This window comes from Temnothorax americanus, unplaced genomic scaffold (genome assembly GCF_048541705.1).
Source record: "Temnothorax americanus isolate GAGA-0224 unplaced genomic scaffold, ASM4854170v1 Scaffold31, whole genome shotgun sequence".
NCBI lineage: Eukaryota > Metazoa > Arthropoda > Insecta > Hymenoptera > Formicidae > Temnothorax > Temnothorax americanus.
In genome coordinates, this window is record NW_027509453.1 from 715829 (window position 1) to 740821 (window position 24993).

Here is a 24993-nt window from a genome sequence, read left to right on the forward strand (position 1 = left end):
AGGCGCCGACGCATACACATATACATATAAAGGCCGGCGTCCCGACGCTCTCGCCGTCATTTCCGCGCGCAGCAGACACCGAAGTCGCGGCACCCGGCGTCCGACGTCGTTGTCGTCGGTGACTCACGGAGGAAGTTTAACTGTCCGCACATCCTCGCTATCACGTGAGAACGAAGGACCGTTTGTTCCGCGCGAAAGTTTCATCCCCCCCCCTCGGCGAAGAAGAAACGCGAGACGGGACACTTTCCTGTCTTTTATTTAACAGTCGAAAAAGGTATCCACTTTCGTCTCTCAGCTGGATCGCAGAATCGCATGATCGCGCTGGCAGAATCTGACAGCAACAGGTGAGCAATTTGTCTCTTGAGACGCATCCTTTCTGCATGCGCTGTCCTTTTTTTACGGCTTCTTTTATTTTCCTTCTTTTTTTTTAAATACACTGTCATAATCGTATTTTTTATGCAGTAAAAACTCGGGACCTTTTTTTGCACCTTTAATTTAATTTTGTGAGGCGATCGATTTTGTGTCTCACTTATCGAGTACTCTTCTACTTGTCCACCGCGTCATACTTGATGATCGCAAACTAAAGAAAACTGAGATAACTTTACTTCGGGTAGTAATATATTATAGATTCGATCAAACGTATACACACACACACACATTGATATAGTGGCGTGAACGTGCGAAAAGAGCTTTTTAAATGCCACAAAGTTTTCACAAATAAACACGGTATTTTATAACAAAAGCTTTTAGTTGCGTATAACAACCGATTTCAAATAACAAAATAGATGTGTCTGATGTACTTTGATCCGCTTTTTCCTTTCTCTCTTTAATTTTCTGTTATAAACGCGTGGCATATAAGAGATTTCCCGTTGCGGTTTATTCTCTGTTATTTTTCAATAACACCTTTCTTTCTAATTCTTTATAAGCCGATTATATATTTCAATCGATTTATAATTTTTTTACACAAAGATACGTGTTATTAAAATTATGATTATATTATTAAAATATTTTTTAAAAAAAGAATGACAAATTAATAAAAAATTATTTCTTTAATAAGTATACTTTTTGTGTCGTAAATATATATTAATCTAGTAACAAAATTATTAATTTCTTTAAAGGTTACATCTAATAACTTATATTAAATATTCTTCAATCTTAAAATAAGAAATTCTTCTTTTTAATTTAATACTCGCAAGCTTTCTTTCTTTGAAGGTAGTAGCAACAGGTGAGAATGTTTTAAGGGCGAAGCTGTTTCCCGAAGTTTCTAGATCTTAATATTTTTTCACCGTGCATGAGATGACGCTGCATTACTTATATATTTTTATTTAAAAGGTTTCTCTCGACTAACAAATATATTAAATATTAATATTTCTAATTTTTCTTTATCGAGATATATTAAAGACGAATTACAGATGCGTAAAATAAAGAAATGCGAAAGATGTCGTAACTTAAAATATTGAGTTTTTGACACTGAGCAGAAAAAATGATAGGAATACAAAATTAAGAATGTCAGTGTGGCGCAGCTATTGCGTTGTATTTCTTATATTTCATTTTTCATAAGCCTTGCTAGGTTTAATATTCTCTTGTAAGTTATTATTTTCGTGAAATATTTTTTATTATCAATATATTGAGGCAAAAATGTTGTTTATCGCATGTGCTAAATTATGAGGCAAAATTTTAATACAAATTGAAATCTATTTTGACAAAACATTGAACAAAAGCTATTGTTCAAATTCGGTACACACTCTTTTGTTACCATTCTTTATTCAATCTATAAAGGTGCGAATTCATGGGACGCTCGTTTCAGCGTATAGGTGCCTTTTCATGCTGACGCTCGACGCTCATTTTCAGCGGCAAGGTCGCATGACCACACGTGACGTCGGCGTCACGTGAAATTCATGAAAAGGAAAACAGCGTCAAAATTTCGGCGTCTTCGCACTGCTTTGGCTTTGACGCTAAAGCTGAGAAAATCCAGCTTTCTTCGCTTGACGCTAACGTCAGCGCGAAATCACGTGATTTCGCGATACGCTGAAACGAGCGTCCCATGAATTCGCACCTTATTGCTTATATATTTGTTGCGCTCGCCGAGTCCGCGTTCGCGTCTCACCGCTCGCACTCGCACTCTCACTCACTCGCGCAACCGGCACTCGCGGTCAATGAGACAACACAATGTAAGAAAAGGAAAGACTCGTTTATTAGAGCAAACGGATTGAAACACAGAATCGAGCTGTCACGTCCGCTCGGAGACGGAGACTCAGAACAAACCAGCAACAAATCGTAGTAAATCGATATCAATAAACAGCTGGTCGTCAGGGACGATCTTCGACTTCCGTTCGTGCAACGGGTGTCTCAGCGCGGGCGCAACAACCCAGACAGCACACAATATCCTATGGATGTTCATATTATGTCCAGAATGCCTATGGACTTTATATGAATATTTATAGGATATTGGTGCTATCGGAGAATATAGATAACGCAAATTTGAATTTTAAAAACTATCTTTTATATATATATATTTAATAGCGAGACTTTCAAGTTTCAAATTTACGTGAGCGAAAAATTGCGTAGGTTACTCGTGGGCGGGACGAAAGATGCCAATCAAAAATACAAAGAAAAACACTCTAGATCCATCTTAATCTATCCTGTATGCATATTTTTATATATTTTTAGCAAAACACGCTATTACTTCTTTTATTACATTTTTATAAATGTTATAAGTCGCGAAAAAATCCAAATAGTGCATTATTGACGTCAGTTGTCTTTATGTGTAAAAGATTACACAAACGGAAATTTTTCCACATATCTTTTTAGCAATAATGCGTAGATCCTTCCAGCACGGAGGATGGTGATTGAAGCGGAGGTCGCGTAAATTTCGGAAAGCGAAAAATGAAGCATTTCTATAATCGATCGTACGATCAAACAAGGAATTTATTCGGCTGTCACAGAAGAATGGAATCACGCGGATTACGTAGGAAGCATATGAATAAATCTAAATTTCCGATCAGTAAGGTCACATTATCGCGTTCGCTGCATTTTTAATATTTCGAAGGAAACCGATCTCTCTCCTCTTTCGAGCGAGTGAAATTCAACGCTTTTTCGCGCCGCGCGCGCGCGCGCCCGCGCGACACTTTAATGCAATGCTTTTCGCCGGGAAAATGAAGCCCTTGACTGAATACTGGACACCTGAGTAATGGAGAGCTTACCCGGCGATAGAGAATTGAAGATTAAGTTATACCGCTATATTGTCACTGCCGCGCGACAGAATGAATGATCGTTGCATTTCTGAAGAAAGAGTCAACTGAACAACACGTGCTTGTCGCGCGTAACACGACATCGCCTCGAGAACACTTAGAGAATGAAAGCATTCTGAAGCAGGTCTAACTTTTGCGATTATTAAATTCGATATTATATATTTGGAACAATTTGTCACATCGCTGACGTAAAGATATACAATACGTATATTTGAAAATTCAAACGGATAGAGAATGAGAATGAGGAATTTTTACATCAATCACCCTTCGTTTTTTCTTTTGAATAATATGACGTTTTTGGCTCTTTCGTCTTGACTTTCATCTTTTATTTTCTAGAAGATTATTATACATTACTGAAAGTGAAAAAAATAATCGGCAGACGTTGTTGTATTTAAATTTCGTACTGTTATTTATTTTTATATTCTCGCCGACGCAAAGTGAAATATAATGCAACAGTGGTACAACAGCGCTGTGACAATGAGACAGTCGACAATCCTCGTTATGCACATAATTGTTTCGTTATCGCGATGAGAACATTATCTCCTATAATAAGACTCCAGGGATTTAAAATTATCGTTTATACAAAGTTTCATCTCTGTATGAATAGCGTAGTATTCTTTTACCGTGAATAGAATTAATGAATTAAAAAAAAAAGTTTACATAAAACAAAGGCCCGCGCGATACGCATCAGGTTATTTCTTTCGACGAGCAATGCATGGCGTATATAACATGCAGATTGTAATTTTAGCAAGAAAGAGAGAAAAGATGAGGAGAAAGACAAAGAGGGGGAGAAGCTTTTCTATCCAGCAGCTGGAAAAGAATGGACCGCAGACCGATGACCAGTTATGAAATTGTCACTGCATGGGAAAAACGGATGTAGACGATATGGGAGCGCGCAATCTCGGTGCGTGCGTTTAATGGGTGCGTCTGACGGGGAAGATGAGTAAAATGTGAGAAAGGGGAGGGAAAAAGAACGGGGGAAAGTGGCATCGTTAGTCCGTTAGATGCCGGGTTATTGGATCGCTGTTATTGCCAGACTTGTTTGCCGCTCGTAAGTCGCTACTTGCCTTGTTCCGCGTCGTTTATTAGCTTGCCTCGGGCTGACGCATTATTTTTGTGCGAGCGAAATCCGAAACTGCGCCAACCTGGTCGTCGTACGATACGAGAAAGAGCGTATAAGTAAGCTCGCAGCAATAGCGTGCAACAACAGCAGCAGCAGCAGCTGTTGCCGTGCTGCGATGAAGTGTGCATTCCCGTAAAGTTCACTGCGTTTAAAGCGCGACATTTTACTGTATCTACTTGCGAAGGGGTGCACGTACCGCCAGAGGCAATTGATTAAAATCTTAATGCTTAAATGCGTTAGAAATTAAATCCGTTGTTCGCGATACGGAATTCGTGGAGTGTGTCACTCGAAAAATAAGACAAAAAGGCAAAGGGAGAGAATCAATGTTTCAACCCAAAACTGTCTAACTTTCAACTTTCGTGTTTGTTACTTCTACATCGAGACACGAAACGTCGTGCTTTCGTAAGAGATGAAAAGTTTGGGAAATTTTCAGTACGCGATGCGTATATTTATATTATGACGCACTCGTATCTTCGGAAAGTTTTTAGTTATTTGTTGCAACGCCACTCGCATGTTTTCTTGCAATATCGCTCGCATGCTTCTTTGTAGACAATATAATGTTGCAAAGTAAATAAGAGGGGCGGAGGAGAGGGTGCCCTTTAGGACAGTCCTGGATATATATAGAAGACAATATCGCGCGAGAAAGAACAAAGTAACGTACGTTGTCTCGCTTCGCATCTATTTTTTTTACCGCAAGATTTTATATGCCGTAAAGCCTTCTCTTCCGCGTGGTCGCACGTCGCAAACGGCTTCATCATTAATTTCGTTTGCACTGTCGTTAGCGTTGCGTCTTTAATTATGGCCGTAACTCATGAGCCTTTGACGGTTTCTCGATCAGGCATTAAAGTGCCTCGTGCCGCTTGTTATACTGCAGCGCGTTTACTTTTCATGCGCGTTTCTTTGCACTATGTTAATTAGTGGTTCGCGGCGAGATAATTCGCAAGCTTTTATCGAGGCGGACAGTCACGTGCATTCGATCAGATTTCCTTTGTTCGTGCCTTCCTCGATTTAAACAGTATATACGAAAGTTGACAAACTTGACGATAGATCTATATCGCGTTATTTGCAGAGAAAGAAATAGACATATTTATCCAAGAATAGACTTTTAAAAAAAGAATAAGCAAAAATATGTAATAAGCAATATACATATATAACTACCTATTTTATCTCCGTAAGTCTCCGTTTATCTCTCCATTTTCTCGTAATACGTATTTTTAATAAATGAAAAGATAATTAACTTTCGACACGAAAGCAGGTATCCGTACAATATATTGCTGTTTATTGATTTGCTTATCTTCGCTGCCGATGATCATCGCGGCGGAATTATTTATTATATTACAAATGAATGCGATCTCTCATCGACCGTGATAAACATGAAAGCGACGGCGATTAAAATCAGCGGTCACACCCCGAGGGACGTTTGGTACACAGTATACACACGTGTAAATGCAAATCGATAAAACAGGGAAATCGTCACCCTTCTCAAAAGGAGAGGCAATACGCGAAGCACCGTTGTTGTATTATAAATTACAAGTTCTGCGAAAACTGCGGTATGACCAATTATACCCGAAGAGCTTGATTAGAAATGTAAATCACAATGAAATGAAATTAAGCAGCCTTTTCAATCTGCTCGGTAATCATCACGCGCGCGATGAAATCCGAAATCTTAAAGCGATCGAAGGAGGGGTGGAGAGAGATTTAATTTTGCGCCCATCTCTCCCGCTATCGCGCTAGGATGAAAGGAACGTCTAAGCGACATTAATTTAATTTCCGCGCCCAAAGTGGAAACTTGTTCCCGCGGTTGCACGACAAGATTGACGATAATATTATCGTCTCGAACGTAGTTATCATTTTAGAAGAGGCACCCCAGAGTGGTATAGGCCTGCCAGACACTTGTAGTCTATCGCATCAGCGTCTCTTGTACCGTTATCATTGTTATGTATGACGTGTATAACGTAGACGTGTATAAAATAAACATAGGTGGGCGCGTTATCGGGGAAATGACTTTATCGTTTATCAAAGCGGAAGGACGCGAAATCGCGCGCCGTTTCACACAGAAACGTGAAGAGATCACTTATACTGTCGATGATTACGATTTCAAGATAAAGCCACTGAATGCACTTAAACGATAAACTTACCGCGGAAGAGATAAGTTATATATAGTTACATCGATAGGCAACGCTCTATAAATTATCAATGTTGCTGAAAAGTACATATATTCTAATTTGCATAGTATTACGCATTCAATAATTAAACTTTGGAAAATATTGATAACATAAAGCGCACTAGAAATTAATCAAAAAATAATTCTCTTTATTTTTTATTATTACGTTAAATTTATCAAATCTGAAGCAAAACTTTTTTATTGCCGTGGTTATTCATTTTCATTCGTTTTACTTTAAATAGAAATTAACTCGTCTGAATTACCTTCCACTTATATTACAAGACTGACATCTGTCCGTGAGGTCAGCTGAATTCTTGGAATTCCACTACACATGTATGCTAAAAGGAATATGTATACAAGGAAATGCCGGAAGCGGAAGTTTAGGAGGGTAGAGTCATTCGCGATTACGGAAAGCCCGCGCCCCTTAATTTTCTCATTCCAGTGGGATATCAAACCTACCGCATAAGACCTCTCTCTCTCTCTCTCTCTCTCTCTCTCTCTCTCTCTCTTCTCTTCTCTCTTTTCATCTCCTCTTTTCTTTCTGTATCTATAGTATGGCAATTGGCAATATCTAATATTCTTGTCTTCTTCAGAACTGCTACATCCGGCAACGAAATTAACGCATCTCTTCTTGTGTCTTGTCGAGTATGGAAATATTAATGATCCGTTTTGCAATTATAAACAAGATTATTTTTAAAGCGAAGCCTGTGCACGAACCGAAGCTGCGCGAAACTTTTTCATTAGCTTCCAATGTCATTAAATACGGCGTGACGCATATGTATGGCTTGGAGAACACTGCTTTCTACGATAGGATCTTTCATGTGCATTAGTACCTTTGAGCGCCGGAGATTACAAATATATCAGAATAAATTGTTAAATTTCGCATTATTTGAAACTGATTTATGCAGAATGAAATGTTTTTTTGATCAAACGGATGCTTTGGTATCCATTTTATGTGTGTGTGTTTATGTATACGTGAGTCAATTATTTTCTTAATATTAGAAATATTGACGCATTAATTAATTCTCCATTTCAAACGAATGTAAATTTTCTCGTAAATGTTCAAAGCTTGAAGGAAGATTATAATTAATCGCGAGAATTATTTTTCGATTAATTTCTGGTGCGCTTTATGTTATCAATATTTTCTAAAGTTTAATTATTGAAATGGGTAATACTATACATAAAAATTAGAATATATACTTTTCTGCAACATTAATAATTTTTAGAGCGTTGCAAAAAAGTTTAGTGCATTTATAGTGGCTTTAAAAAAAAGACGAAAAAATTTAATCAATGACGTCTCTAGATGGATGAGAGATAAAAAATGAGCGTCATATTCAAGTCGTTACGAAATTTACATTTTAACGAACGTATGTACATCTGTACAGAAGAAATGAAAGAAGTAATAAGAAGAACGAAAATTAATGTAAATGAATGGAATAAAGAAAGCAATATTTTTCGATTACGATAATTTGAGAGCAATAAATAAGATTATTATTATGAAAATATAAATATCCGATTTCAAGGCAATTTTTTATGACACCACTCGCAAACATCATCATAGCAAATTTTCTTTAAACATTTGTCTGCATATTTATGAGATAGCCACATAAATTATATCGCATTTTTAAATGTGTAAAAGTTGTTTTATAACGTGTTTAACAAGAACAGTTACATTCGTTTTCGTAAATATTTGATCTACAATTAGGATGTAATTGAAGAAATAAAATAGAGGGGTAAGAGAGGTAACGATATGGTATAAAAGAGATAAATTATCTTTGAAACGTGATTTTTCTTCTTGCTTCCATATATAACCCTATTCGCTCCAACCATGCCTTTCGTGTCCCGCACGAATTTCTAATAGTCGTTTGTTCCGGAAAACAAATTATCGTGGGAGAATCCCCTCCACGCCGGAAAAAAGTTATTGTGGCAGGGAACCTCAGATAAAAATTTCAAAGTTCTAGCTCATTTACTCTCGAAACGGCGAACAATCAAAATCTCGGTGGGACACGAAAGTGTATGGTTGGAGATTACGTCAGTGTTGTGTGAAGGTAAATGAGTATTTTTTTCGATAAAAACGTATTTTTGCGTATGATTTAAGCGTATTTAAAATATTTTTGTCGTTAAAAAAAAATTTAACATTCCACAGAGGTCTATTATAGCTCAGAGGCAGGTGGAAAAAGTGGGGAGGAGCTACGATTATAAAAAAAATTATTTTTTTACATAAAAGTATGTCACACTACAAATTCGTTTTTTCTTATTCAGAAATTCTTTTTCTAGCATTCTTTAAGTTCTTAAAGTCCTAGCTCCTGTACCATTTAAAAATTACCGCCGCGACGAAATTAAGTATTCCTATTTAATTAATAATTATCTCATTTTTTTTTCATTTGCACTACTTTTAGCTTTAATTTGCGTTTTGGTTCATTAAGCTTCGTCAATTTGTTCGTGAGTTATGATTTTTTAAGTAAAACGAGTCGTAACGTGTGTTTGTCAACATATAATTATTATAAAAAAATATTTAAATAAATGATTTCCAAATTTTCTTTACATTGATTTTTAGTCGAAGGTACAAAGATATTATAATAATTTTTGGAGAATTTTTCAAAGCTATTAACATTTTGAAAAACACGTGGGACTCGAAAATGCATGGTTGGAGGAATAAAAGAGCGGAAAAAACGTTGGAGTGAATAGGGATAATCTGAATTTGAAAGAGAAGCCGGAGAAAAAAAAATAAACTAGAAAAAATTGTGGGATAATTCGCGCGATTTTCTTTGCTCGCAGTCAATTAAAATAAACATGAGTTCTTTTCACATGTCCCCGATATTCTATAGTATAAAGAAATAAAACGTCAAAATTGTCACCCGTACACGCGAGCAAACATGTTTCGGGTTTTAATGTTTTTCATGCTGAATATGGTTCTTTGAACGCGATTTTTGACACGTACACTACGGTTTTTAACGCGCTTACAAGGGCCATCCATCGTACAAAAATATAGAACGTGTATGTCGCACGTGCGAGAATATATAATTGAATCAGACATTTAAAAAAGAATGAAAAGATGATACTTGAACTCGCGTTATTTTCAAAACGACCGAATAAATTGATTTATCTGCGTAGTTAAAAAGTTTTTACAATATCCAAAATTAATTTCCAGTATTCAGCATTTAAAAAATAGTTGGAGAAAATATATCTCGGAAACACGGAGTGATTCAGACAAGGAAGTGTTACAGGGAAAGAGAGTATATTCTACATTACGGTAAATTATGAAAAACAATTTTGCCGCACCATTATTCGACGTATATTATTATTCTTATTTCATCTTTTGTTACTGACATTCTACCGCAAGCGTTACGTTAAAAGGTTAAAAGATATAAAAGTCTTCAACGCGTGTCGATAACAAAAGAAATTCGATGAGAAGCCGTGAATGTGTATTACAATGTAAATAAAGTCTATAGTATAGAACGCGGCGTAATCTCGATCCTTATTGAGAGCCAAGAGTGTGTGTGAATGGCTCTACGAGGAGAACATTCCATAAATATTGATCAAGATTATCGAGATCGCACTTCAAGAGGGTCAAAGAAAATTTAGGATTTTTAAAATAACGACAGAGAACTTTTTTCCGAGGAGCACTATTCGATTTATTCGATTAAAATGCATAGTGTAATCAAAGTACTTATAAGATACGACTTTTTGAGCGGACCAATGATTGATGGTGGCTCAGTAGTAGTGTATTCAACAGACCATGAAAGATCCGGCACGAGAGATCGTCGCATTTGTGCGATCGAGCTCATAGCAATCTCGTCGCGGATTGATCAGGCCTTCTGCTTCATTTAACGTGGATTTAAAGCTGGTCCATTGTGCGCGTGTCATCCCATCAGAATTCTCAAAGGAATGTCGCGTCACGGTATATGAATCCGGTCTATAAACTGACGGAAAAAATCGTGACGCATCAAAGAGAGACCACGAAAGCGAGAACATACAGAAAATCGAATCATCGAGCTAGAATGCCTTATGACATCTCAGTAAATATTCAAATTTGACACAACAATGTAATAAAGATTTTTTTATAATGTAAGAACAATACATTAATTATGTGTTTTATTTTGTGTAGGTAATTTTATTCCTTTATTTATGCGGCGCTGCTTAGTCAAAATGCTGTGGCTTTGCAGGACTCGTATGTAATTATTTCTACAGGAAATAAAGCTATTTGCTCGGCGTAGTCGTATTAAGTTGCTTTCAATGAAATATGGTTTCACCAACGTTACATTCAATTACAAATATTTCAGCAATATGTGCGATACAATATGTATAGATACGAGTCCTTTGTATTAAACATTTAAACTACTTAGTAATGTCACATATGCTGTAACGTGTATTTCTATAAAGGTGTATTTCTTTGAAATTAAGATATCTAGCGTATTCCTATATGAAATCACTGACACGTACTTTCGCGGAACTACGAGACCGCTCGTTCGTTAATTAATTCACGCATAGAGTATATCTAATACTTTAATATTATCATGTAATTTAATTTGATACATCATGCATGCGTAAGACCATTTGAAACAAAGTTCAAAAGCAACTACTTTACCGTCATACCCTTTCATCTCGTTTCGCCGCTTTTTGGAGAGTTGCGAAAGGTTCCGCTTGTTCATTTCTGCGTGACGGCAAACAGAGAAAGCGTATAAAATGCAAAAATATGTAATTTTTGTTAAAAGAAATCGTAATGCTGTTTCTTTCTTATCTTTCTTAGACATTTTATCTTTTCATTGTTCCTCGTATTTACTATACAGAATATAGACGGTAAACTATAACATACGCGTGTTTTTATTCGTGTATTTTTTGCGTTTTCGGTCAGGTATTGGCAATCATTTTTTTGTATTTACGGGCCAAAAATTCTGCTAACGAAATCAATAGGAGAAATGTCCTTTCAAAGAGGAATGTCCAGCAATATCCTTTAAGACACTCTCGCCACTTTGAGTGACGGGTAAGACAATGTAAGCTTCCTTCGTTGTTAGGGAAGAATAGATAAAGCAAACAAATGATATAAAGCAGAGCTTTGTCGTCGGCAAAAATAATTATCGGACAGGCGATAATTATCAGACACTCGATCGCTGGATAGATATGTAGTTTACGCTATGTGATGATACAAAAGTAAACAATTTGTCTTTTTCACACAGGATCCGATGCGAATGAGAATAAATGATAGCTTTTTGCTTTAAGGGTTAATATCACCTTGTGTTAACTATCATTTTTTGAATTTATTATAAAAAAATGAAAAGATTGATTAATATTCGGGTTTTTACATGTGAAAGTACAAGTCTTAAGGTACATAAAAAAAATTTTTTAGATTTTTAAAAACAAAAGGCAGCTCTCGCAAAACAATCTTTTTTTTTCCTTGCCGTACCGCTACAGGTCGTAATTTTGCATCTAGAACAACAAACCAAAAATTTTCTGAAAATATGGCCCAAAATCTAGTGAACATCGTAGGATTTTTTCGATAAATTAAAATTTGCCGATTCTATGGCCGATTTTCAAGCAATTTTTTCCAAAAGAAAAAAAAATATCAAATCGACGCCATTTTTTTTTAAATTAATTTATTGAAAAAATCCTACGATGTGTTCACTAGATTTTGAACCATATATTTTCAGAAAATTTTTGGTTTGTTGTTCTAGAAAAAAAGATTGTTTTGCGAGAGCTGCCATTTTGTTTTTAAAAATCTAAAAAAAATTTTTTACGTACCGTAAGACTTGTACTTTCACATGTAAGTACCCGAATATTAATAAATCTTTTCATTTTTTTATAATAAATTCAGAAAATGATAGTAAATACAAGGTGATATCACCTCTTAATACATATATAATATTCGGATATACGCTTTCGCAAATAAATCTCAAGCTAACTTGCGTGTACTCTGAACAGATCAAATGCCACGCTTGAAATTTTTCAAAAATATGATCAAGAGACACGGTAGTGTCTCGCGCCAAGTACACGCGGAGCGAGACCGACCGTGACTCTTTTACGCGACGCGACGGGTTGCGAGTACCCGAGATGTTGAGATCTCGATAACGAGTGAACGGATCAAGTTCTAAGTAGGCTTGATCGATAGCTTGGGGTCCAATTAGGGGGGGGTTTCTCTCATAATATTCCGCTACGTGCCTTACGAGCGGAGATATTGCGACGCAAAGTCCAAATGTGAAAATTTATTTTTAAGATACTCCTCCTCCTCCTCCTAACGCCGCGATCTATCAGAGAAACGTCACTTTCACTTTTTCGACGCTGGCGGCGCAGGTATCGCCAGTTTCGATATCGCGCGCGTATTTCGAAATTAGGTCGATAGACTTATCGGTCAGGAGGAAGATTTCTATATTTAGGTAAAAATTAGGTATATATATAATAAATATTGAGTCAACGGAAAAGAAGGTTCTCTATGCTTGGCAGAAAATGCCGCTAGGGAATTTTTAAGTCGATTCTTATGAATCAAGCTTGAATTTGATGTCTATGTATCCCAGGTTGCCGATGACGAGGTCCAGATAGTGCGCTTTATAGTTTTCGGTGTCCAGGTGTAATAATACGTTGAATTCGATGTTTACGTGTCCCAGGTTGCCGATGACGAGGTCCACATAGTGCGCTCCGTAGTTTTCGGTGTCTACGTGTATTAATACCTTGAATTCGATGTCCACGTGTCCCAGGTTGCCGATGACGAGGTCCACATAGTGCGCTCCGTAGTTTTTGGTGTCTACGTGTATTAATATCTTAAATTCGATGTCCACGTGTCCCAGGTTGCCGATGACGGGATCCAGATAATGCGCTTCATAGATTTCGGTGTCCAGGTGTAATAATACGTTGAATTCGATGTCTACGTGTCCCAGGTTGCCGATGACGAGGTCCCACATCGTGCGCTCCGTAGTTTTTGGTGTCTACGTGTATTAATATCTTGAATTCGATGTCCACGTGTCCCAGGTTGCCGATGACGGGATCCAGATAATGCGCTTCATAGTTTTCGGTGTCCAGGTATAATCGTACGTTGAATGCGATGTCTAGGTGTCCCAGGTTGCAGATGACAAGGTCCACATAGTGCGCTCCGTAGTTTTCGGTGTCTACGTGTATTAATACCTTGAATTCGATGTTCACGTGTCCCAGGTTGCCGATGACGGGATCCAGATAGTGCGCTTCATAGTTTTCGGTGTCCAGGTGTAATACGTACGTTGAATGCGATGTCTAGGATGTCCAGGTTGCCGATGACGAAGGGTCCACATAGTGCGCTCCGTAGTTTTCGGTGTCTACGTGTATTAATACTTTGAATCGATGTCCACGTGTCCCAGGTTGCCGATGACGAGGGTCCACATAGTGCGCTTCGTAGTTTTCGGTGTCCAGGTGTAATAATACGTTGACTGCGATGTCTACGTGTCCAGGTTGCCGATGACGAGGGTCCACATAGTGCGCTCCGTAGTTTTCGGTTGTCTACGTGTATTAATACCTTGAATTCGATGTTNNCGTGTCCCAGGTTGCCNATGACGGGATCCAGATAGTGCGCTTCATAGTTTTCGGGTGTCCAGGTGTAATCCGTACGTTGAATTTCGATGTCTAGGTGTCCCAGGTTGCCGATGACGAGGTCCACATAGTGCGCTCCGTAGTTTTCGGTGTCTACGTGTATTAATACTTTGAATTCGATGTCCACGTGTCCCAGGTTGCCGATGACGAGGTCCACATAGTGCGCTTCGTAGTTTTCGGTGTCCAGGTGTAATAATACGTTGATTGCGATGTCTACGTGTCCCAGGTTGCCGATGACGAGGTCCACACAGTGCGCTCCGTAGTTTTCGGTGTCTACGTGTATTAATACCTTGAATTCGATGTTCACGTATCCCAGGTTGCCGATGACAAGATCCAGATAATGCGCTTCATAGTTTTCAGTGTCCAGGTGTAATCGTACGTTGAATTCGATGTCTAGGTGTCCCAGGTTGCCGATGACAAGGTCCACATAGTGCGCTCCGTAGTTTTCGGTGTCCACGTATCCCAGGTTGCCGATGACGAGGTCCAGATATCGCGCTCCGTAGTTTTCGGTGTCTAGGTGTAATAATACCTCGAATTTGATGTTCACGTGTCCCAGGGTTGCCGATGACGAGATCCAGATAGTGCGCTTCATAGTTTTCGGTGTCCAGGTGTAATTGTACGTTGAATTTGATGTCTAGGTGTCCCAGGTTGCCGATGACAAGGTCCACATAGTGCGCTCCGTAGTTTTCGGTGTCTACGTGTATTAATATTTTGAATTCGATGTCCACGTATCCCAGGTTGCCGATGACGGGATCCAGATAGTGCGCTTTATAGTTTCCGGTGTCCAGGTGTAATCGTACGTTGAATTTGATGTCTAAGTGTCCCAGGTTGCCGATGACAAGGTCCACATATTGCGCTCCGTAGTTTTCGGTGTCTACGTGTATTAATACCTTGAAATTGATGTTTAGGTGTCCCAGGTTGCTGATGACGAGGTCCACATAGTGCGCTTCATAGTTTTTGGTGTCTAGTCGTTTCTTCTCTCTCTAATCCAGTAAGTCAAAAAAGAAGAAACGAGCGAAAACGAGCGACTGCTCACGATTGCTAGGCTAGCAAAGTATCGGCTGAACGCACCCAATGTAGGACACGTAGATATCGAATTCGAGGTATTAATACATGTAGACACCGAAAACTACGAAGCGCACTATGTGGACCTCGTCATCGGCAACTTGGAACACGTGGCCATCAAATTCAAGGTATTAATACACCTGGACACCAAAAACTATAGAGCGCGTTATGTGGACTTCGTCATCGGCAACCTGGGACACCTAAACATTGAATTCAAGCTTGATTATAAAAATCGACTTAAAATTTCCCTAGCGGCAGAATTAAAATTATGTCATGACATAATAAAAATCGCTGAATTAAATTATGTCTAGACATAATAAAAATTGGACAAAAATTATGTTTAGACATAATAAAAATTGGATGAATTAAAATTATGTCTGACGTAAAAATAATTATCAAAAATATCGATACCTGGAAGATATCGGTACATATACAGTTGCGAACAACATTCAGTAAGACACGCAAATAAAAATAAATAAAGAATTTTACAGTTAACGACTTATTAACATTAATCATGCTTTATTGCGATTATGTTTTATGTTGAAATTGAAAAATATATACAAGGTGTACAACTAAAAGGGTTACAGATTATTATTTTTAAAAAACTGAGCAAAATATTAAATTGTTGTTTTCTTTAGAAATAATAGTCCGTAACACTTTTAGCTTCATACCTTGTATTATATACGGTTTATGAGATTATAAGATATATTGTTTATAAGATTAAGATGCGTAACACTACAAAAAGGCGTGATATCCGTACAAAATTACCTTTTTTAAAAAAAAGTAAAATGAGCGCCAAGTACACGCATAATAGTGTATATGTATTATGTTGTTACCTTGTTATGTTTTTACCTCGAAAAAAACAAAGTGGTAGTATTATACCTCCAAATAGCTTTATCCTGTACATACTGTTTATACAATGCGTAATATACTACAAAAAGGCGTGATATCCGCACAAAATTACCTTTTTTAAAAAAAGGTAAAAAAAGGCGCCAAGTACACGTATAGTAGTGTATATGTTGTTACCAAAAAAAGTGGTAGTATTATACCTCGAAAAAACCTAAGTAACAAGTGGTAGATCTTTATATCTCGAAAAATCTCGAAAAAATCTAAGCAGTAGTATCTTTATTTCCGAAAAATTATAACCCAAGTGATACACGTCACAAAATTATGTTACCTTATCAAAAAGAAGAGTCGCGCTTCAAGTGATCTATTACAATTACAAAAAAGAAATGATATCTCTTTAAGTTAGAGCGCCAATTACAGAGAGAAACATGCCTCAAAAAATAATTGTTGCACTACATTGAAAATCTTTACATTGTGTCAATTAGAAAAGAATGTATAATAACAATTTTATAAGATTAAAAAATTTTATTTAAATTTAACAAGGGAATACAAGATATTTAAATACAAAGTTATTTACATGTGTATTTTTTAATGGCCACAAAGAATTACAGAAGTAACAGTACAAAATGAAAATATTTTATTAAAATACATAAATTTTTCTTGTAAAAAAACTTGGCGCTGCTATACCTCAAAATTTTAAATAAATAAATAAACTTATTCTATACTTAATTATAAGCCGCATTATCCGCCGTCCGCGTAGTCACGCACACCCATATCACTCACTCCCACATCCACGCTGATAATCATTTAATATTACTCCCATTGTATTCTTTTCTGAATTATTTTTATTTATTGTTGTCCTTATTTATTTAAAAGGTCTAGCAGCGCCAAGTTTTTTTACAAGAAAAATTTATGTATTTTAATAAAATATTTTCATTTTGTACTGTTACTTCTGTAATTCTTTGTGGCCATTAAAAATACACATGTAAATAACTTTGTATTTAAATATCTTGTATTCCCTTGTTAAATTTAAATAAAATTTTTTAATCTTATAAAATTGTTATTATACATTCTTTTCTAATTGACACAATGTAAAGATTTTTCAATGTAGTGCAACAATTATTTTTTGAGGCATGTTCTCTCTGTAATTGGCGCTCTAACTTAAAGAGATATCATTTCTTTTTTGTAATTGTAATAGATCACTTGAAGCGCGACTCTTCTTTTTGATAAGGTAACATAATTTTGTGACGTGTATCACTTGGGTTATAATTTTTCGGAAATAAAGATACTACTGCTTAGATTTTTTCGAGATTTTTCGAGATATAAAGATCTACCACTTGTTACTTAGGTTTTTTCGAGGTATAATACTACCACTTTTTTTTGGTAACAACATATACACTACTATACGTGTACTTGGCGCCTTTTTTTACCTTTTTTTAAAAAAGGTAATTTTGTGCGGATACATATACAACGCGGGACAAAGAAAACTTTGTTTCGAAAAAAAAGTTTGCGAGATTGGCAACTATTTATTTTCCAAAGAAAATAAATAGTTTTTTATCAGTTATAAAGGGCTGTTGGTATTAAAAAAAATAGACTGAATTGAAGTTTTAGAACAAACGAAAAGATGTTATTTACTATAAATTGTGAAGAAATCTAGTATTGATAGAATTTACACGTTAATTTATTAAGCTGATGGAGAAGAAATAACATTATTTCATAATCTGTCAACATTATTCATGCAAATAAGAATACGTGCGTAAAATTAAAATTGAAGTTTGTGAAGATTAAGAAAAAAATAAAACTATATATTTAGATTTAAAAAATTAAAAAATAGAAAAGCACTTGCTGTGCAACCATCAAATTTCTCAGCTTTAAGTAAGTCATTAGGAAACTCTCCGACTGATCACTTTCGTAAAAACTTAAAAACATCGTCTCGTACTTTTACGCGCGCACAGCGCGTAAAACTAAAATTAGCAACTATGTTTAATCTTATTATTAAAGATTATACAGTTTGCAGTTTTAAAGAACAGTTTTATTTATCAGAGCAGAATTGTAATATACTATAATGTATAACAAAAAGAAATAATATTCAGAAATATCTCCTTTAATGTCAGAATATATGTAAGCGAAAGAGCTACAAAACGGATATGAAATCTTTGATGAACTTTCGTTCATTGGCAATTATAAGTTAGCGGTATCGTAGACAAGTTAAATTGAGTTGCAGAAACGTTTATTACGCCTCTTGGACATCGCTTTATCCCTAAGGAAATCGTCATTTTAATCTTATGCGACTTTAATTCAACTATCAACGGCTCAGCAGAATTAAACATTGCGAACCAAGAGTGGGTTTTGTAGTTTTTATCTCTTTAATTGAGGCTGTTCAGTCATGCACATACAAATTTAACACGCAAATTTGATATTGCACGACCAAGTGTAAATAACGAAACATTTTACGCATTTTATGGCGATCTCGGCGATGGAAAAAGAAGCGTATCTAAACGTCGCTTCATAGTGCGTCATAACGGAAATGACTTGCGTTTTGACTTTCTTGACATTTAAGGATTTTCTATGGACCTTCGCAACTTTTACCTACATCCATTTGATCTCTCGTGCTCCCCTCCCTTGATCCGTTTAAGCTTCTCCAAAAGCAGCGTGACCAAGCGAAACGAAGGAGGATTCGTAATCTCGGATTTTGCCATCAAATATTGAACGAACCCGTCCGTAGAGAATTTCTGTTCTAGCGGTCTGTAACGATGTTGTGATATTCAATCACGCCAGACTGCGCTCGCTCTTTTTTAACTCCATTGTGTTAAATGTTTGTCCGAGAACTGTATTGGTCACACGTATATCGACGTCTCGTACACTCGTAATACAACATTGATTTTACTTTTAAATTGATGAAAACGCACATTTTAATTGATGACCGCAACACGCACAATAGCCCTTTTACTGATTTAAAATTCATGTGCTTTTTTCGTATTTTAACGAAATTTTGCAACCACCATTTTGTTTCGTGCATTGCGATAAAATATTATTCTTGGAGAAAGGAACGTAAAAATAAAAGTGATTTTTTTTTAAATTGAACATATAATTCGGTTCAATGTGTCGGTGTAAAAATACTTTGCAAAGAAGTAGGGTACACAGTACACACTACGACTGTTTGAATCCATGTCGTAAAATTGGCGCGACACCTCTACGAGTAGAAGCTATACTCTCCTACTCTGCAGTCGTAAATAACTCTTTATTTTATTTTTACATGGTAGAATTCCATTTGCGTGCATCTGCGCTTGAAGGACTCGTAAAATTTTCGCAGAGTATTGCATTAACGCGCTTTTATGTTCTGGTAAAATTCAAAGATAGATAAGATTTTACGACAAGATTTCTGAAAATGTTATAAGTTCACTTATAAATAAAATGCCCATCACGTTATATACGCAAAAAAATATTGTTATTTTATAATCGCTTTGAATTTATTCATTCAGTTTGATTCATTCATTTTTCAGTTTAATTATTAATGGATTTTTATATTTTTAATAATGATTGGATTTTTTGTTTTACAAATAAACTTTATTTTAATTCACCAGTCTCAGAATACGGCGCTATCTGCATGCGCGTTTTCTTCACCAATCAAAATGCCAAAAAGAAGAAGTTTATAAAATAAATGCAAGAGTTTCTAAAAGTTGTTTTTTCTTAACAAAGAATAAATATGTCATATTTCTAATTTGTTTTATTGTAGTATATCATTTAAAAGGACATAAAAAAAGAAAATTTTGGCGCAAACCGAAGGTCGATATGTTGATCCGTTCGGGAGTTATTTAGGGTCAAATTTCAAAAAAGCCAATATTTGACTCTAAAAAACTCTCGAACGGATCAACATATCGACCTTTGGTTTGCGCCAAAAAAATTTTTTTTATGACTTTTAAATGATATACTACAATAGGGGCGGTTTCGTTTAAGAAAAACATTGATTACATTGACCTGGCCTTAAAAAGGTCACTCAAGGTCAGGTCCATATTTTCATCATGTGTCCCTCTCCAAACCATGCAATTTTCGTCCAAAACATTTTTCAATAAAATCATTGGTTGACGAGATAATCGACTGTATCATTTAAAACAAAACACCCTGTATATCGGAGTTACCCTATTGTAAGCGACGGGAAATATTAACGGATCCGATGGGACTCGAACTCGGGATCTTTTGTTCACACGCCTAGCACTTAAGCTGCTAACTCCACGACTGCTCCACTACTACGCTAATTTCTCCGATGTCCCATCAATACCGGCCCTACGGCCCTAAATCTCCTACACTACTATAATACTACGTTTAAAAATGGATGTTGCGCACACCTCAAATATTTTGAAGATTATACTAGAGTAGGTAGTACTAGAGTCCCAGCTCTAATCAGAGTCTGGCCATACGACATCAGCAACTTTTGCTTAAGTTCGCCATTTTTTGGCAAAAGCAAGAGAACAGAAAGAGAAAAAGATGTAAGAGAGAAAGAGAAAGCGATATGAATATATATATGAATGTATATCGCTTTCTCTTTCTTTCTTATATCCTGAACTGCAAGTTGGCCGGACTCTGAGTAGAAGGACTCTAGATAATACAACAATGAACCATGTAAATTTCAAAGACTACTGATATCTCTCTCAATTATTGAATTGAAGATCTGTATTTTTGCATACAGTTCATGAATTTAGTTGGCTACATACCTTACTACGTATATAAGCTATACGTATAGCATGCGGCACACAGTTTGTGAAGCCTGCTTTTAGCAGATAGGGCTTCCCTTTCCGCAGGGGGAATTGATCCGCGCAATTCCTTGGGCCCAAGGTCGATAAATGGACGACCGCGACGTTGCAAGAGAAGGGTGTTTTTTCACGGGCGCCATTTTGGGTTCCTGGAAGTGTATCGTACGTGCGTAGATATGCATTGTGTATGCATGTGTATCGTACGAGAGCAGTGTCACTGTGGAAGGGGAAGCAATAACAATAGCGATCGCCATTTTGGTAAAGTAGGTGAGAAGATCTTCCCTTGTGCCGTCGTCCATTTACCGACCTTGTTTGGGCCTAACCCACCTAACGCACCCTACACGGATCGACCCGTGCATCGCAGACACTCACGACAGATACACGAGACACACACACACACACACACACACACACACACACACACACACACACACACACACACACACACACACACACACACACACACACACACACACACACACACACACACACACACACACACACACACACACACACACACACACATACACACACACACACACACATACATACACACACACACACACACACATACACACCCACACACACACACACACACACACACACACACACACACACACACACACACACACACACACACACACACACACACACACACACGCACTCGCACACGCACACGCACACGCACACGCACACGCACACGCACACGCACACCGACACGCAAACGCACACGCACACACACACACACACACACACGCACGCACGCACGCACGCACGCACACACACACACACACACACACACACACAGACTCAATTACACGTATTAGTTTAAACATTACCATTGAAACCTGATTATGGCTTTTTGGGCAAAGTACTGCCTAGTGTCAAAAAAGTGAAAGAAGAAGAAAAAGAAGCAGACGTGGCTCTCTGGATAGCTAAAAACATACGATGTTAAATGAACGTAAAATGAAATGCACCAGTAACAAATGACTTTGCTTTGTTCATAGTACATTTAAAAAAGGTAATTAAACTTATTCTGTTTTAAAATTATTACATTAGTTAAATTATTATATTTTCCTACATATATATATAAGTTACCGCGGTTTCGCAATTTTATTTTAGGTTAAGTAGATCATTATTAGAAATTATTATAAGTGAAAACAAGCAGAAAACCCATATATCTAATAAAGAAAACTAATTGCAATTTGAGCAATTATCTGTATTTGACATTTATTCTGTGAATGTTTCAGATATAAAAGTATCTTTGCTTGAGTTTAGCGATATACATTGCGCGCTTTCATTTTTATTAATGTACATATATATATATATATATATATATATATATATATATATATATATATTTATATAGAAAAAAAAATATATATATATAATTATACGCGTAAAAAAATGATAGATATAACAACAAAAACATGAAAAATACAAAAAACTTAGTTTGTCACCCAAAATTCAAAAAATGTGTTCTCAAACGGCCGTCCTTCGCGCGCTCTATCGCTCTACCGGCCGATTGCGGGGCGATGCGAGTCGTTACACGGCAACAGCACAATCTGGCAACGTCACATTTACGAAATAGTTCATAGTGTACTACTGGTTCATTGTTGGGGGGACTACCTACCCTATATTATTGTCTCATAGGTGGAGAAATTACAGACATAATAAAAACAGAAATTAAACTAATATAAATTAGTTCTCACACTTTTGACAAGGCAAGGGTGAGAATTTTACGTGAATTTGTGAAAATTCTATCTCGGACTACTACAAAAGTTGATATGACATTAGTTAGAACGAAATCCTGATGTTCCTGCAATCTGGTGGTCCGTTATAGATTACAATTCCGCGTGACTTTTGTGCTTTCAGATTTAAACAGACATCATGAAGCCAAGAACGAGTTTAATCACTACGCGAATTATTATGTTCTACCTGTTGAGCGTCGTTGGATCAACAACGGCATTAGAAGACGCATCTTCCTCGTCTTTACACATGTCACGATTTCGACCGTTATTGAACAACTTGGAATATGAGCAACCTGAGAAAAAGGCTTACATCGCTGAATATAAGAGGCTACCCGTTTATAATTTTGGCATCGGAAAGCGATGGGCTGACAATAATGAAGATAAAGTGAGTTTTTAATAAAATAATACGTTCAGTTTTTTTTTATGAATAATTTCTCTGTTAGAAAAAAATAATCTGATTACTAGAAATGTCACTGATCCAATGAATATCCGAATAATACATTAAAAATTCGTATAAAGTTTTGTAGTTAGGAAACATGAATTTTTATTACATTACTTGTTTATGCGTTACAATACTAGCAAAAGTAAAAAAAAAAAAGAATTCGATATATTTTAAATAAGATCATAAATTAATTTTTTATAATCGTATCTTCACGCGTTGAAACTTTGTGCACAGAGAACCCGGGAATTCTCGTTCGGTGTCGGCAAACGTCTCCGAGACTACAGGTTCGGTTTAGGAAAACGCGACATTGGATACCATCCCTTGAGTTTGGACTACTTCCCGACCGACAATATGGAGAGGTATCAATCTCGCGAGGACAACTCGAATGACTTTATAGAGAACAAACGCGGTCAACACTACGACTTTGGAATCGGAAAACGATCAGTCTGGAAGTTGGCGACTGGAGAAACGGCTGGAAGAAGACTGAACGATGTCACAGTCCCGAAATATTTGTTCGGGTTGGGCAACGCACTGGATGAGAACGAGGATTTGATTCAGTAAACCGTTCTCGTCGAGGAGCACGAATTATTATCTTCCTCATTCGCTTTAACCCTTGGACGTTCAGAAAGAAATATCTGATTTACATATTTCGGAAAATATTTTGACAAAATGCAATAACAGCGAACAGAGAATTTAAAAAACTGTATAATTTATTAACTTTTCAACTTCTTAATAATTTAATAAATTCTTTTGAATTGTGGATGTGTCGGATTTTAATAATATAAGTCTATTATAAAATTAACGTATCGGCACTCTACGTTGTACAAATTAATAATTAATTGACACACTTACTAATAAGATTTACGATAAATAATAAATTAAATAATAAATGTTTCTATTTTTCTGATAAATAATAAACTCGAGATTTTTTAAAGATTGAATTCATTAAAATCACACGTAACGTAGCTTTCTTGAGTGCATATGTCAATACCATGCACGTTGTACGGTTCTATTGAGTGTCGAGAGCAGAACGAATTGTCCACGGAAGTTAAGAGCGATAACGAGACGTCGAGACTTCTTTTGTCTAAAACTTACTATAAAATTTGTGCGCCATCGACAACTCCCTCTTCACTTGTAAATGTTTAAAAAACGACGCAGGTACCTTAATAGAAAGATACATTTGATTTAGAAAAATTCTCTAAATAATTTTTTTTTTTTTTAGGTAAAGATTGTCTGATTTTATTGTTTTATCATGCTTTTATAATGCTTCTTATTTAATTAAAATATTTGTTTTGTGTTTGTAAGATGAAAATCAAACGTAAACAAGAAAAAAAACAATTTTGTATTTTGTGAGTTTACTTATATGTACGTATTATATTATATTATTTATATACACATCAATACTATTTAGCGCTTATATTGATGTCAAAATAAGATTATTTTTTTAAATAATTTTTTAACATCTCACAATCGTAGAATATATATTATCGATAAAGGCGATGGGAAAATTATTAAGTTAATTGCATTTTTGTATTGCAATGAATTACATCGTAATTTAGCAAGCAATTAAACTCAATTTACCGTACGATAAGTAGGAACAATATCTCGATGTGCTAAAAAGTTATATCCACCTGTAACCTGTGGCAGTACTATATATACTTATCTTTCTTGTTCGACGATTATATTTCTAATCGTTATAGAAAGTTAATCCATAATTGTACCATTGTTCTCAATGCCATAATAAATCTTGTAATCTTCTTTTCATCATATGTATGTGACATAAGTAAATATTTTTAACACCATTTTATTTAATTATGTCAATTAAATGAGAATTTTGTTATTAATAAATCTTACCTATATTTTCATGCGTGATGTAATAATGTAGATTTATTCTATCACACCATAATAATAAATACATGAATGCAAATATATTGATACATTTAATATGAATTGCGAAAGTTTAGTTTTCCATGTGTTTTGTGTTCAGAATGAATAATTGTTAATAAAAATCGGAGATATTTGAGATTCATGTTTCAGTCCTGTTCTAAA

At 36.1% G+C, this 24993-nt stretch overlaps 1 protein-coding gene across 1 annotated transcript; it reads left to right on the top strand.

Annotated features, from left to right (window-relative positions):
- Apime-asta (allatostatin A) lies at positions 1-24809 on the top strand. The gene is made up of 3 exons (XM_077412798.1): positions 1-344; positions 22627-22887; positions 23179-24809. The coding sequence occupies exons 2-3, from the start codon at positions 22642-22644 to the stop codon at positions 23503-23505; spliced, it is 573 nt and encodes a 190-aa protein (XP_077268924.1). The 5' UTR covers positions 1-344; positions 22627-22641; the 3' UTR covers positions 23506-24809.
- The last annotated feature ends 184 nt before the right edge of the window (positions 24810-24993 follow it).